Below are 14,733 nucleotides of genomic sequence, written 5' to 3'. Positions count from 1 at the left end.
GATGCTGCTCCTCAGCAGAGTAAATAAGAATTCCAGATGAAAGCCATCTCTCCTAAGTGGGTACCCCCCCAGTTTTATTCCATCAGTTCTTTTTGCTGTTATTTCCCAAAGCTGTCATTCACTCTCAAAATAAGAAAACACACTTGAAAAGTTCACATCTATGTGATGGATGCATTACACAGATGGAAAGGCACACCTAAGGGAGACTGAGGATCAAAAATGAGTCATCCCACAAAGGAAGGTTTTCCCAAGAGCCTGCCACTGGTGGTGAGACTCCTTCAGGACTCTGTTCCACTGTGCATTGATATGTGCCAACACACACAATTTTTTGTAAGTCTGACTTTCAGCTCAAGGAGAAGTTTCCTCTTCTTCAATTTAACCCACATTATACATTGTGTCCTAAATTACAGTGATTGCAGGCTCAGGTTGTTCCACTGGAAGAAAATTCCATACTTCTCATGCTGGAATGAGAATGGTGGTCACAACCCATCCATGAAATTACAATACCCAAAGCCCAAACTCACTGTGTGATCAAGCTGGCTGGGGACAGAGTGTGGTCACTCAGAGTCCAAGGCAGGCTCTTGTTGTAAAGGGTTTCTGCCACGACAGTGAAGTGATGAGCAACAATATCAATCACACTGTCAAAACTGGTTTTGTTGGAGAGAAAAGCTGAGCTGGAGCTTGTATTGAATTCATTTAGCAGGCCAGGGATGTTCAGCCCGTGGAGAATGTAGAGGGTGGCTTCTGTGATTTCTAGAGCTGACAGGTCGCTGACAGAGTCACTTGTCACTGCTTCCAACAGCCTTGCAAGGGAAGCTCCCTCAGCTGGGTTCCTTTGGGTGCTGAGGAAGCTGCCAAACACATCCCAGACACTTGTGTAGTAACTGCCCTCGGTGAGGCTGAAGGCACCCTGGAGCCTCTGCAGCAGGCTCTGGAGCTCATCCTGTGCCACCCTGGAGAGCAAGGGCAGGTGATGCCAGCCTGCTGAGCTGCCAGAGGAGTTCAGGGAGCTCAGCACTGTTTCACTCAGCAGGGCAGGAAGGAGCACGTTCAGAAGCTGGGATGGGGACACATCACCCACATCCTGGGCTGGGATGGGGCACGAGGCATCACCCTGCTCCAGCCCCTCTGTGGCTGCACTCAGAGCTCTCACCTTCTCCTGGAGCCACAAGTTTCCCAGCCCAGAGACGAGGTTTAACTTGGAGAGGAAACTCAGAGACAAGCGCAGAGCTCGGGTGAGGCACGACAGCTCCTTGGAAAAGCTCTGCCTGCTGTTGTTGAAGGCAGCAGCAAACTCTGGGGACAGTTTCAGGTTGCTTATGGCCAGCTGGAACACCCTGGCAAAGGTGTCATTGCTCCCTGGCCCACCCTCCACACCCAAGGAATCCAAGAGGGGCTTGCAGGGGCTCCTGGCTGAGGACTCCCTTAGAGTGGCATTTTCAAACAGCACCTCAAGGCCTATGGCAAGCACATCTTCCAAGGAGCAGTTCTGAATTGTTTTATAGCCATTGCTGTTGTGCTCAAGGAAAGGATCCAAGGCTGATCTCAAGAAGTCCCAAATTTTTGCCTGTAGTGAGGTATTGTGCTGTGAGGGAGACTGGCTGAACTCCTGCAGCAGCAAACGTGAGAAATTGTAGACAACGTCCATTTTTTCCTCAAATGTTTTGTTTAAGTTGGTGTCGTGAAGAGCTTCCATTCCTGCTCCCCACATTTCCATCAGTCTCTGGGTATAGTTACTGTAAGAGTCAAGTAACAGGCTGAGAGATTCAAGCTCACTGATGTCATAACTTCTCTGCAAACCTTTCAAAGTTAAGATACCTCTCTGTAGGGCCTGCAAGTACATGGAGGTGTTGCTTCCCCTGGAGTCCTCTTCACCATACAGCTCAAAGATGGAGGATGCAAAGTTTAGCAGCTGCTTCAGTTCCTTACTGAAAGGAAGACTGGAGTCATTTTCCATTGTATTTAGCAGATTTTGCAGCATGTCTAGAAGTGACTGGGCAGTGAGACTGTCTGTATTACTCCAGTTCAATGACTGGAGACCTTCAGCAATGTGCCAGAAAGCATCAAGTTCACTTTCCTGCCTTCCAGGAGGGAGCTTCTGCATTAGCTCAGACAAAGAAGAGATCAGCAGATAATGATCACTGGTATTCACCTTTGCCATGGCACCAAGAAGTTTCTCAAGGGACAGAAGGTGTTCTGCAAAATTTTCAGAAGTTACAGGGGTCAACAAGAAGTCAGAAAATAATGATGACACTTTCTCATTTGTGCTGAGATAATTTTCAATGTCTTCAAGGGAAATTGCATCGAGTGCAAGCATTTTGATAACCTCCCATGCATTCTCTGCATTAAAATGAGTGCTGTTTAAAATGATCTCATTCCAAATCACTGCAGCCATAGTCAGAACATCTTGATTTTCTTTTCCATAGGGATTAGAGTAGAACAGTCCTTCATCACTCCCTTCATACAGAGGAAGTATTTCTTGAAATATTCTTTCCAAGTCCAATGTGCGGTCTGTGGCAGAACTTGAACTGAAAAAGAGTTTTAATGAACTATACAAATCACTCAGATCTGAGGATTTAATTGCTTCAGTAGAATTACGAAAAATCTGATGCACCAATGCTTTTCCAGGAGCTACCCCAAAGTCCACGAGGATTAGAGCTTTCTTCATCATTTGCAGGAGCTCCACATATTCACCCACTTCTGTTAGGCTCCATTTGGAGGTCAGCAAGCTGCCCGTGGCACGCCACAGCCGGGAGAAGTGTCCCCACTCGGGCTGGCTGGAAGCAGCTCTGCCCACCTGCAGCAGCTCGTAGAGACTGCTGTTCCTCATGGAAGCAGCTGCTGACAGGAGGGAAAACACAGGCAGCCCATCCCAGTCTGCTGAGCTGCCAGAGGAGTTCAGGGAGCTCAGCACTGTTTCATTCAGCAGGACAGGAAGGAGCATGTTCAAAAACTGGGATGGAGATACATCATCCACATCCTGGGCTGGGATGGGGCACGAGGCATCACCCTGCACCAGCCCCTCCGTGGCTGCACTCAGAGCTCTCACCTTCTCCTGGAGCCACGAGTTTCCCAGCTCAGAGACAAGGTTTAACTTGGAGAGGAAACTCAGAGACAAGCGCAGAGCTTGGGTGAGGCACGACAGCTCCTTGGAAAAGCTCTGCCTGCTGTTGTTGAAGGCAGCAGCAAACTCTGGGGACAGTTTCAGGTTGCTTATGGCCAGCTGGAACACCCTGCTAAAGGTGTCATTGCTCCCTGGCCCACCCTCCACGCCCAAGGAATCCAAGAGGGGCTTGCAGGGGCTCCTGGCTGAGGACTCCCTTAGAGTGGCATTTTCAAACAGCACCTCAAGGCCTATGGCAAGCACATCCTCAAAGGAGCAGTTCTGCAGTGTCCTATAGCCATTGCTGCTGTGCTCAAGGAAAGGATCCAAGGCTAAATGAAGGAACTCCCAAATTTTTGCCTGTAGTGAGGTATTGTGCTGTGAGGCAGACTGGCTGAACTCCTGAAGTAGAAGATGTGTTAAATTATAGATGGGTTTAATTATGTCTTCACTGGAACCTTCACTGGCACTTGTATAATGAACTATTTTCATTCCTGTTCTCAGAAGTTCAGACAAGCTCTCCAAGGTTTTATTGTTAAAATTGAAGAAAAGATCTATAGATTTTAATGTACTGACATTATAATTCAGCTGTAAGTCTTTTAAGATGTACAATGTCTTCTGGATGGCTTGAATGACTTGTGAGATATTGGCTACTCCAGAGCTTTCCCCAAACTCTTTAAACACAGCTGTTATAAATTCCGACAGCTGATCCAACTCTTCACTGAAGACACCACTTGATTTATTGTTCAGCTTTTGCAAATTGCTGTTTAACACCTCCAAAAACTGCCCGTAGGCGACGATGGCTGTGTTATGCCACCTCATGGATCTCAGCTTCTCCCCAATGCGCCAGAAGACGTTCAGCTCATCCCACCAGGCCTCACCCATGGACTTCTCTACAGCCCTCATCAGCTCAAACACAGGCAGCAGGATGTACTGATAACCTACATTTGTGCCTATCATTCTAAAAAACATCTTCTCGAGAGCTAGGAGCTGATCTGGGAAGTTCCTGGAGGACTCAGACTCATGCAGATAATCAGAAAACACAGATGGGATTTCTTGCATTCCACTCAAACGGTCTCTGAGACCTTCCAGAAGGGATGGCATGCTTGTGGAGAACAACATTTTGAGAGCATCCGTAGTTTTCAATGTACTAAAATTGGAATTACTTAGGAGAGCTGGATTCCAAAGCATTGTAGCTAATTTTAAAGCCCTCTGAATTTCTTTCCACTGGGTCATTGTATTGAAAATGGAAGTCCCATTAAAGTCACTCTGTAATTGCAGTGATGTGAAGTTATAGATTTCATCAATTATTTCCTTATTATATGGTTCCTTTAATTTATAATCATGGTGTGGATTCATTCCCAGTTCAAGAAATGCATACAATTTCTGTAATGTTTCATTCTTCAAATTTCTGAATAGATTTAAGCTTTTTAATTCACTCCTATTCATTTTTTCCTCAAAGCCTTTAAAACTATGTAGATGCTTTTGTATGGCTTCTAAATCATCTGAATTAATGGACCTCTTGGAGTGCTTTCCACCAATCTCTGGTGACTTTATTTTTCTGGAGGGGAACAAAAAAGTGTTTTAGTGAATATGAAATCAATGCAAGTGGAAATGTAAGGTGATTTAGAGCAAAGATCATAGATTTGAATTACACTGTTAGTAATATCGCTTTAGCTAATGTCTCACCTTAGAACTTCCTCCAATTCAGATACTAAAGTGTGATTGTCTTTCCAGTGAACAAAGGAATTACAAATAGATCTGGTCACCCAACTTCCTTCTTTATCTACAACAAAAATATGAAGAGCATATTAATAAAGATCATGTAATTCTGGAACCTGAAAATTGCTATAATGGCAAATTTATTCAGCATAACATGCACCTATGAAATTAGGATCCCACCACAAGCCACAATATCCTGGTTACAAATCTGAGTTTTCTTTTGGGGTGTAACTCTTCCTGACGCTTCAAGGGAAGTGAGGATGGCATCCCAGAAGTGACTTTCTGTGCTGAAATAATTCAGGAACAATTCAATGCTCCCGTGATCTGGATGCTAACAGAGGTCTCCTGCTTGAGAAGCATTTTGCTGTCACTAATGCAGAGTAAGGTGGCCAAGTATTTATTATGGTTTATTTCCCTTCATTTAGGGAAATAAATTATGTGTGAGCATTTTTGCTGCTCACACATAAGCTCTGTCTGCAGCACATTTATGTCTCCCACAGCCATTTACACTCATCTTGATATCTCTGTGTGTCCAGTCCTTTCACCAGCCACTTTCCATGTTTTCCCTTCTCGCAGACCTCATCCTTCTTTTTACCCACATCAACTTCCACAATCACAACAAAAAAAGTAGAGAAGGGACTGCAATCCCCATCTACCCCTTGCAGCATTTAGTTCCTTTCCCTTGCCTGTTCCCAGATCCCCAGTTAGAGGGGGATATCTCTGCTAGAAGGGACAGGGATTTGAAGGAATGGCTCATCTGGATGTAAACAGCTCATTGTGCAGCCCAGCCCCTGCCTTGCTGCACCAAGCTGAGTTAGAGTCCACAACCAGAGGCAGATTTTAACATCATGCCCCCCAAAAAAGCAAATCAAGGTAAAACATTACTGCTTCCTCTTTCCACTGAGGCTGCAAACTCGTGTTAATTCATTGTCTACTGACAAACCCAAGCCTTTTTTACTGTTCCATTTGAAATGAGGCATTTCATTCGCATTTGTAAAAAGCTGAAGGAAGAACCCATTATGCTGAGCCCTGAACAGTGTGCTATCTGTATGGTTACTTATTAGCCTGCAGTTTGCTTCTCCTCAGCACCACAGGTTTTCAGCAGAGATATGACCCTTACCTTGCTCCAAGCAGTTCAGGGAAAGTGGAGAATCTGTAACCCCATTCTGAGCAGTTTTGAATCTATCATCGCTCACATGAGATGCAGAGACATTCTGAGCTGCCAGCAAAACACTGAAGGAGGGGGGAAAAAAAGGAAAATAAATTGTGGTTACAGGTTTATGAGAAGAGATAAAACAAATGCTCTAATAGGAAACAGCTGGAGTGCAGCCTATCATTCTTAAAATGTCTGACAGACAAGACATCACCCCTATTTTTAATTATTTGATTGATCATGCACAAGACACAAACACCAGGGGCTTTGATGGGAAAGCCATGGTGGTGTATTAGCACAAACATACGCGTGGCACTCATTAGGTGCACGTTTTCAGAGAGTTATGTAAAATCTACAGGCCACTAAAACCCAGCCAGCAGGCCTCAGAAAACACCCAGGTGATACACCAGCCATGTGCTTCACTGCTGCAGGGGAATTTCCTCCTAAAAAACCCCAAGAACCAAGGAGACAAGGCTCCAGGGAGAGCAGGGATCCTAGGGGGGAAAAACATCTGTAGAAGGAAGAAGTGATCACAAATAAATGTTGCCATTTCCAATTCTCCTTCTTTCTTTTTTCATGCTGTAATAGCCAGGCTACCAGGGAAGCAAGGAATGTTTTTCAGTCTTAGGTAGGAACAAACTGATAATCAGGCATATTGTACCACAGAGGAGCTAATTTAAAGGACTGCCTGCTCAGGTGTGCAGGTTACTGAAAACTTCACTGTGATTATTAGTCCCTTTTTCTTCTCCTGTATAAAGAGCAGCCTTCACTGTAGCTGTGGGGTCACTGACATGCACCATCTCTCTCTCACCTGCCTCAAGTTCTGCGGGTGATACACAAAGAACCTGGCTGGGCTGATCTCAGTGGCATGAATAAATACATACTGATCTGTGGGAACAGGCTGCTATTGAGAACAGAGCACTGGGGATCTCTTCTCTCCTAATTTAACATAATGTCTCCATGCAGGCTTCGTGGGCTTGGTGCTCATCATTTTCATTCTGCAGATGTGCTTGTAAGAGTCGTAGAGGGGAAGAAACCCAGTTATAGATGACATATTTAGCTGAGCAATGGCAGAGCCAAGGAGGAGGCAGGCACAGACTTGCCAAAAACGGATGCACATCACGCAGATCAGAAGGCAGCAAACATGGAAACAAGTGTTGTTGCTACCCTTTTATTTCAGTCTTGCAGGGTTTCTGCAGACTTTGGCTGTGGATAAACTTGCTTAGCTGAAAAACTATCTTACAGCAACAAACAGGAACATTTGTGAAATCAGTCTGCAGACCAGGTTTTTGTGAGTAATAAAATTTGCTGCTAAACTTTCTATAGGATTCATGACTTGGAAGTTACTGTTTCACACTGGTGGTGTTTATCACTCGGTTCATACAGATGCACCAATGAGCAAAAGTTCTTTTCTTCTACACCTTCATATTTCAACCACAAAAAAAAAATTCCCTGTAGAGCACTTCTTTAGGAGTTCAGTCCTGCCTGAGTAAGAGACGTGGCCAGGCTCGCTAAGATGTGCTTTTGTAAGCATCATTAAAAGTACTATTTGTGCAATCTCTTTGCAATAACTCTTTACTCATGCATTTACAGTGCCAGATGCCAGGCATAAAAGCACTGCACAGTTCTGGTGATGAAATTCTATGTGCCTCTTTGTTGTGCCTATGATAACTTCCCCCAGCTCTGCAGCTGGAGAGCAAAGCAGAGCAGCACAGTAAATATTAATTCTCCCTGGGCACTCCAACAGGGCTGGTTCTCAGGCTGGGTTCTGCAAGCCAGTAAATGCAACCAAATGTAATAATCCTGTGACTGAAACAGCAGCATGAAGAAAATGCTTCTGAATAAAATTACAGTTCTTGCCACACTGCTGCTGACTCCTTTAAGGACAAGGACATTACAGCTTACACATGGGTGTCACAATGCAGCATGGAAAATTACCTTGATATTAAATGTACAGGTTTCTAAGTGCCTCAGCAACACACCAGTGATCAAAAGTGAGTCTCTCTAAGCCTGGGTGCAATCAAAGTTGCAAAGCTCCTGCAATTTCTTAACTCAACTGCTGATGTATGCAAGATAAAAACAAACAGCAGTCTGAAGACACTCAGTTTCTTGGTGTCCTCCATGTACTGTAACAACTGGACTATCCAGAATATTTTATAGCAGAGTCAGTCACACATCCAGAAGATGATTTGGAACAGAGTCCCTTAATCATGAGTAACTCAGGTCTTCTGGAGATCAGGGAGAGTTTAGCCAAACTACAGCCCAGGAAAGGGATTTCAAGGCTAAGCCCATTTTAGAAATTTGTATTGCCCTAGGTGCAAACTGCATCAAATATTTCAGTTCAGTTAAATAATGCAGTTAAGCCAGCTCTGTTTTTCATATAACCACTGAGCAAGTACCTAACTGGCACTTTTTTCTCCAAGTCAGACATGTTAAAGCCCATGTGGTAGAAAACCAGGCTTCCTCTCTTCTCTGCTTTCTCAGGATCAGTCTTGAAAGATTAACCCAGCAGTAGATTAGGTAATCAGTTTTAAAAAACAACATTATGGCTCCCCTACAAGTGCTTGAGGTGTTCCAAAGCAACCTGAACTTGGCTCTGTGCTTTTCTGGAAAGAAGCAGCTGGCTGCTTGCTTTATCCAGCCAGGAGGGTTTTTCTTCCACCAAAGGCAGTGCCTGTGACTCACCAGCTTTTCTGTCTGCACAAGGGCATGACAGTGCCTCTAAGCAGGCTGGGAGAAAACTCAAGAGTTTATATCAAGTTCCCATTAAAAGAATGACACAAGAGTCACTGAAAAACAACACACTGCTCATAGTCCACAGACACCTTTAGAGATCCATTAGCATGGAGCTGCATCATTCCCCAAATAAATCATGCTTTTAAGGTAACACCTTTCTTTCCAGAGGATGGGTGATGCCCTTAGAGGTCAGTACACAAACGCACCAGCTTCCAGTGCTTCTCCTGCCAGTTTCTCTGTTTTACCTGCTTGGATTCTGAAGGAAATCAATTATGTCTCGCAGCTGCATGTTGTCCTGAAACACATCTGGGGCCAGCAAAAGCAGGTGCCACAGGGAGGTGTCATTCTGCACTTGGGAGATGAGTGTCAGAAATGAGACCATTTCACTGACAAAAGTCTCCTGGTACTCTGGGTTGTGCTGCACCTTAACAAATAAAAATGTAAGAAATTATTTAAGAACCAGAAGAAATTATTTAATAACCAGAAGCCTTGCTGCTGGGGGGTATTTCTATGTTTTTCAGCTGGCACTGCACTTGCATGCAGGTCTGCAAAAAATACATTCAAAGGACAGGTAATAACTGAGAGTGTGACTGTGTTTTACCTTCACACCCCAGGTAGAACAGTAAATTCTTTGTTCAGACAAGCCCTACAATTCACAATGTCCTAAAGAGTCCAAAGACTAGGAATACAAGAAAATTAATATCAATCCTAACCTTGGCAAAAAAAAAAGAAAAAAAAAGGCTTTATCTTTAAAGGATTAATTTGCTTTAATTATATTGCTTTCCAAAGACAAGTACTGCTTCAATCATGAATTGTTGGATCAGATGCAGGAGTCACTGGATGAAGTTATACTGCTGAGGTAATAGGCAATTAAATTTATTGCCTTCCCAAGGTTTAAACATTCTTATTTACACCACATCCTCATGCTGTTCTCTTGACCTGCCACTACAGCAGGGCAAACACAGAGGAGAAGCAAGGCCCAGGCATGATGAGAACCCTTAGCAGCCATGAGCTGATGGCTGGATGACCAAGTTTCCAAGCCATGTACTCAGTTTGGAGGTCTTTGGGCTAACCCCATGCACAAGAATTCACTCAGCCTCACTGTGCCCTGCTTGGGCACAGAGATGATCACCCCCTGCCCACGAGGGGCCCTGCTGCAGCCCCAAACCCTGCCTGGTGGGTGTGAACAGCCACAGCTCCCAGCTGCAGCCCCCAGGGAAGGTCCAGGCACTCACCTGGGAGAGCTGGCTCCTGAACTCCCGGGCAAAGGACTCCAGAAGCGAGGAGTTGGTGAAGCAGAAGGTGTGGTGGATGCTGGCTGCCATGCTCCCTCCTGAGGCACCAGGATGTGCCAAGTACCTCCACAAAAGCTGGCACAGCAGGGCCCTGAGGGTGCCTGCAGTGGAGTGCTGGGGCTGGCTCTGGAAGAACAACAAACATTCGGGGTGGCTGGAAAGCAGTATTGTATTTGGGATGGTGCTAAAGGCAGTGATGAGCCTTTTTATAAGGGGTAGCAGTAACATCTGAAAAGCATTGTGGTTACAGCATAGACAGAAGTCTAGCAGCTGAACAATGTCACTAAAACCCCTCAAATTCCTCATCTATTACAAAGAGAAATGTCTGCTTAAGTGTTTGTAGGCATTGACACCAAACCACAAAAGCAGTGTCCACGACATTGCAACAAATTTCTATTACAAAGGAATAGATTCTAGAAATATCAAATACCTATTCAATAAACACACAGTGCCTCTGATGCCACTGCAGGACTAGCACGGGCAAATAAATACTTGAATGTCAAAGCCTGTGACATCTTATCTTTAATTTCATAAGAGAGAAAATATACTGCAAACATCTTAATTCACACAAGTTCTGAACAAAGTATCTCAGGGTATTTCTTGTGTGTGACTGTATTTTGTATTTCATGGTATTATGTCTCAAGGTTTGCCTGGTTTCTGCCTAGAGGATAAAAAACTCACCACAAAGCTTAAAAATCCACCCACAATCACTATGTTTCCAAAATAAAGCTCATTCACATAATTGGGGAGATCCTAAAGCAATAAAAGCTGTGTGTTGGTACTTTAAGCTTCTAATTCTTTAAATATGAGGATACATAAATGTTCATACTCAGCAATTATGCAAATACAGACTTACCTTCCCAAAACTGAAGATCTTGTTGAATGTGTGGGTGCTGGAAGTCAAGTTGGATGGTGATGAAACATTCTGAAGGCTTTTCGCTCCATGAGATACCCAATCCCCAAATGCTGCAATAACAGTTTGAAACACTGTATTTTACTTATGGCTTTTAAAACCTCTTTGCTACATAAAACCAGGACACAGGACAGCCACCTTTGGGTGCATTATCAATCTGTTTCCAAAGGTACGGCCAATGGCAATCTGTAAATCCTTTAGGGTTTTTTCTGATATAACGAAATTCTGGATGACACTCTAACTTGTTCTATGGGGCCATGACCTATCATTTTAAATTTTATTTTTGAATAAAATGTAGAACTGAGTTCCTCCCTGACCATCAGCATGAGTCAATAGTTCCCATAACTGTTCATTGATTTACTTTTCCCCTCCCCACGCCTCTGCACTTGGTCCTCTTTGCATTCTGCCTTTTTCTGTCTGTGCACCACAGAGGGTGCTGGCAGGAATGCTAATTGGAACAGTGAATGACTGGAGCAGAACAGGCAAATGCAAATCTGTAATCATTCATTTCATCGTGAGCTCCCTGCAGAAAGGACTATCCATCACGATGGCTTGCAGATTGTACCAGCCATTACCATCAATAAATAATAATTGTAATGATTTTATGGAAACTTTCAGACTGAAAGTTCCTTCAGGAAAGAGAATCACAGCAGAGGAGAACATCACCAACAATAAATATCCACTCTGGCACAGAAGACAACTTATTTTCCGGATAACTGTGGATAAAAATCCATTTGGAAAAAAATCATAAGCTGTTTATGGAGAATTTGTGGGTTGTAAAAGGGCAATATTCCATAAATAGCCAGGTCTCTAATTAATGTCCAATCAATCTGTGATCTTGCATTGCTCCTGTGAAACACAACCATTTAATCCCTGGTTTCTTGGCCAAATTCCAAAGTCTTCTCTACAGCTACTTGTACTTGTTCCCAAGAATTTCCACTAATGTTGTGGCCATGGTCACGTGCCTCTATGAAACACATAAATCATTTCAGCAGTGCTCTAAGAATTGCAGCTCTGTCCAGAGATCTTCAAAAAATCAGCCTTAAAAGAGCAGAACTTCCTGGAGCAGTGAGTAACCTACCCAGTGAAGCATTCCTGCTTTCAGGAACCTTTGCACTCCATGGTGATGGCTGCCTGTCCTTGGCTACACTGGATGAGCTCCTGAGCTTGCTGGGGGAAAGAAAAAAAGAAGAAAAAAGGAAAAAAAGAAGAGACAACTGTAACAACTGCCAGAATTTCTTATAATTAACTTACTGCTTTAACTCAGAATGTGTCTGTGGCTGGATTTCATGGCAGGTGTGTTGAAATCTGGGTTATGCAAAAGCCTGGTTCCTTCTGGAGGCCTGGCACGTATCTTGGGGAAGCAAAAGTACAGAACTCCATGGCTCTGAAGTGCATGGCTCTACCAAGAAATCCTTCCAGACAACAGGACCTTACTCATCCTTCCCAAGCATCCCACTACATGAGAAAAGGTTGCTGAGCTTGATTTTTGGACTTGGTTCCCTTTTATTAAGGGAAATTTCAAGCAACCTTACCTTGCACACCTTGGTAAATGCCTCTAAGGAACAGAATCAAAGGGGAGAACCTTGCCCATATTCTCTGCTGACCTCTGGTTATACATAGTTTTAGGGCAAGTTATAAAACAGCTTAACAAGAGCTTCAGTGAGTTGCACAATGGGAGAAGACAGAAACAGCCTGGATTAGCTGAATATTACAAAACAATATATCCAGGTAGTGAATGGCCACAGCTCAAACACTTTGTGACAAAGTCATCAATGGGGATCCAGCCCCCCTGAGGCAGAGCTGCACCTATCCATCTGGAGCCCTCCCCTTCCCAAGGAATCTTTTCCTGAGGTTTTAGACTCTGCTGCATCCTGCTAGTTTTGCTGTGGCTATTTAATAGTTGGTGTTTTCCCTTGTAGAACACACCAAGGCTGACACTGACCATGCAAGGGGAGGTATGGCCACATATCTATAATGATACTTCCCACAGACAACCTCGAGCATCAAGAGCGGTCAAGATGTTCATTAATAACTCATGTTCTTGATATAAAATTTGGCCAAATCTTTTGCTTTCCATTTGGCAGGAAAAACCACTTATTTCCTAAACAGCTTTGCAGAAACCAAAAGCAGAAAGCAAGGAGGATTTGTAGCTATTCAAACCCATGGAAGTCCTCCAGCTTTGGCACTCGAAGCTCCCATTTCTTCATTTCAATACCCCAAATGAACCATTGTTTAACGTGCCCAGGGAAAAACAATGCCAGTGAGAACAGAGCTGTGAATCCAGGCATCCAGCCTCCATGTGGCTTTGCCTTCCCTCCTCTCTTCTGCTGCATGACCTTGAATTTGATTAGGATTCACCTTGTGCAACTTCAGTTGCCCACATCCTTAGTCATCCTTCCCACCCATGGAGAGATTCTGACCACTGAATTGGCCTGGGAAATGACTCCCTCTGCACAAAGGAGGATCCTTAAGGAGCCACCAACCCCAGGACTGCCTGATGTGCTCTCTGGTAGGGCCCATTTAGCTCTTCAGAATCTCAAGCTCTGGCCAAGGGGGATTTTGAGACTCTGACTATGGAGCAGTGTCTCACCTGAAAGCAAACACGAGTAACCAGGGCCATTGTGAGATGCCCAGAATTTTAGCTCTCCATGAACCAGCCAGGCCTCAGAGTGGCATGCTCCCCAGGGGTCTGTCAGAACTGGGCAGCTAAGATGTAGAAACCACCCTGGCTGACATGTCTCAAAAGCAAATGCTACTTGACTTCAACTGGAACATCAAGAAGTTGAAGTGAACTGAACATTTCCATTTCAGCAAACTGAAACTGGGCAAAACATGCCCAGCTAGCTCCATGCTGCAAACCTCTGTGCTTTCATGGGCAAAAATTGTTTCATGTGTTTCCCACCATGTCTGATGGCCTGCAGAGGGGACACCCATTCTGGCTGGCACTTGGGGGACCTGCTCAAAGAGCAGCTGATCCAGAACTAACATCCAAACTTCCAGCCAAAGCATCCTGAACTCATCCCTTTCATTGGCAGATCAACATTCTGGGCTGCTCTGGGGGCAAGTCTTATCTCTGACCCACAGCCATGCAAAAAAATGTTCCTTTTTGTGATCTGGGTGAGCTGAAAGTTCTTCTCAAGGAGCAAAATTCCCTTCAGTAGAAGATTCAAGCTTGAATCAGCAGACATATTCCTGAGAGCTGTCCCTAATGTGATTATTTCTGAAGTGTCCAGTTGCAGCTGATATTCTCTTTTCTAAGTGTCAGACATCTGTTGGAACAGGTAGTTGAGGTATATCTGTTGTGGACAAACTTGTACATACACAGGTATGCTCCCTCCCCCTCAAAACAGGCTTTGTCTTACAGCTCCTAACACCTGGAAATATTCAGATTCCCTTACAGTCCGAGGGGTGAGATGTCATTAAGTCTTGGCAGCAGATCTTGTGGTGTGTATGGTGTGCCCTTGCACCTGGCATCGGAGTCACACAGCACCGTTTGCAGGAATGGGAAGAAGCCTGCACTGGGAAGGTTTCGGGGTGCAAGGTAACCTGGAGGGAGAAAGAGAGAAAATGCCATTATGATGATGAGGACATGCACTTTTTGGCCATATGTTTCTGTCAGGATGTGCTATTTGTCCTTCCTAAAGAACAGGACAGATTCTCAGTTTTACTGAGGCTCCTTTCACTGACTCCACCCGGGCAGTATGATCTGCCAAATCCCACTACAAGCACCTCCCCAACACTGACAAAGTCATCACAGGCTATTTAATCATAGAATGGTTTGGCTTGGAAGAAGCCTTGAAGGTTGTCC

At 44.4% G+C, this 14,733-nt stretch overlaps 1 protein-coding gene across 1 annotated transcript in view; it reads right to left on the bottom strand.

Annotated features, from left to right (window-relative positions):
- Window positions 1–14,733, bottom strand: part of ABCA12 (ATP binding cassette subfamily A member 12) — an 84,686-nt gene that overhangs the window by 48,742 nt on the left and 21,211 nt on the right. Inside the window, exons 5-12 of the mRNA XM_064433591.1 lie at window positions 14,324–14,471; window positions 12,004–12,092; window positions 10,866–10,975; window positions 9,950–10,135; window positions 8,960–9,138; window positions 5,946–6,058; window positions 4,793–4,889; window positions 525–4,664 (exon numbers count right to left, since the gene is read on the bottom strand). Of these exons, the coding sequence (XP_064289661.1) occupies window positions 525–4,664; window positions 4,793–4,889; window positions 5,946–6,058; window positions 8,960–9,138; window positions 9,950–10,135; window positions 10,866–10,975; window positions 12,004–12,092; window positions 14,324–14,471 (5,062 nt within the window). The remainder of the gene's footprint in view (window positions 1–524; window positions 4,665–4,792; window positions 4,890–5,945; window positions 6,059–8,959; window positions 9,139–9,949; window positions 10,136–10,865; window positions 10,976–12,003; window positions 12,093–14,323; window positions 14,472–14,733) is intronic.

The sequence above is a fragment of the Passer domesticus genome, chromosome 10 (genome assembly GCF_036417665.1).
Source record: "Passer domesticus isolate bPasDom1 chromosome 10, bPasDom1.hap1, whole genome shotgun sequence".
NCBI classification, from domain to species: domain Eukaryota; kingdom Metazoa; phylum Chordata; class Aves; order Passeriformes; family Passeridae; genus Passer; species Passer domesticus.
The sequence above is the reverse complement of the archived record's forward strand: the minus strand, read 5'-3'. Positions and strand labels throughout refer to the sequence as shown.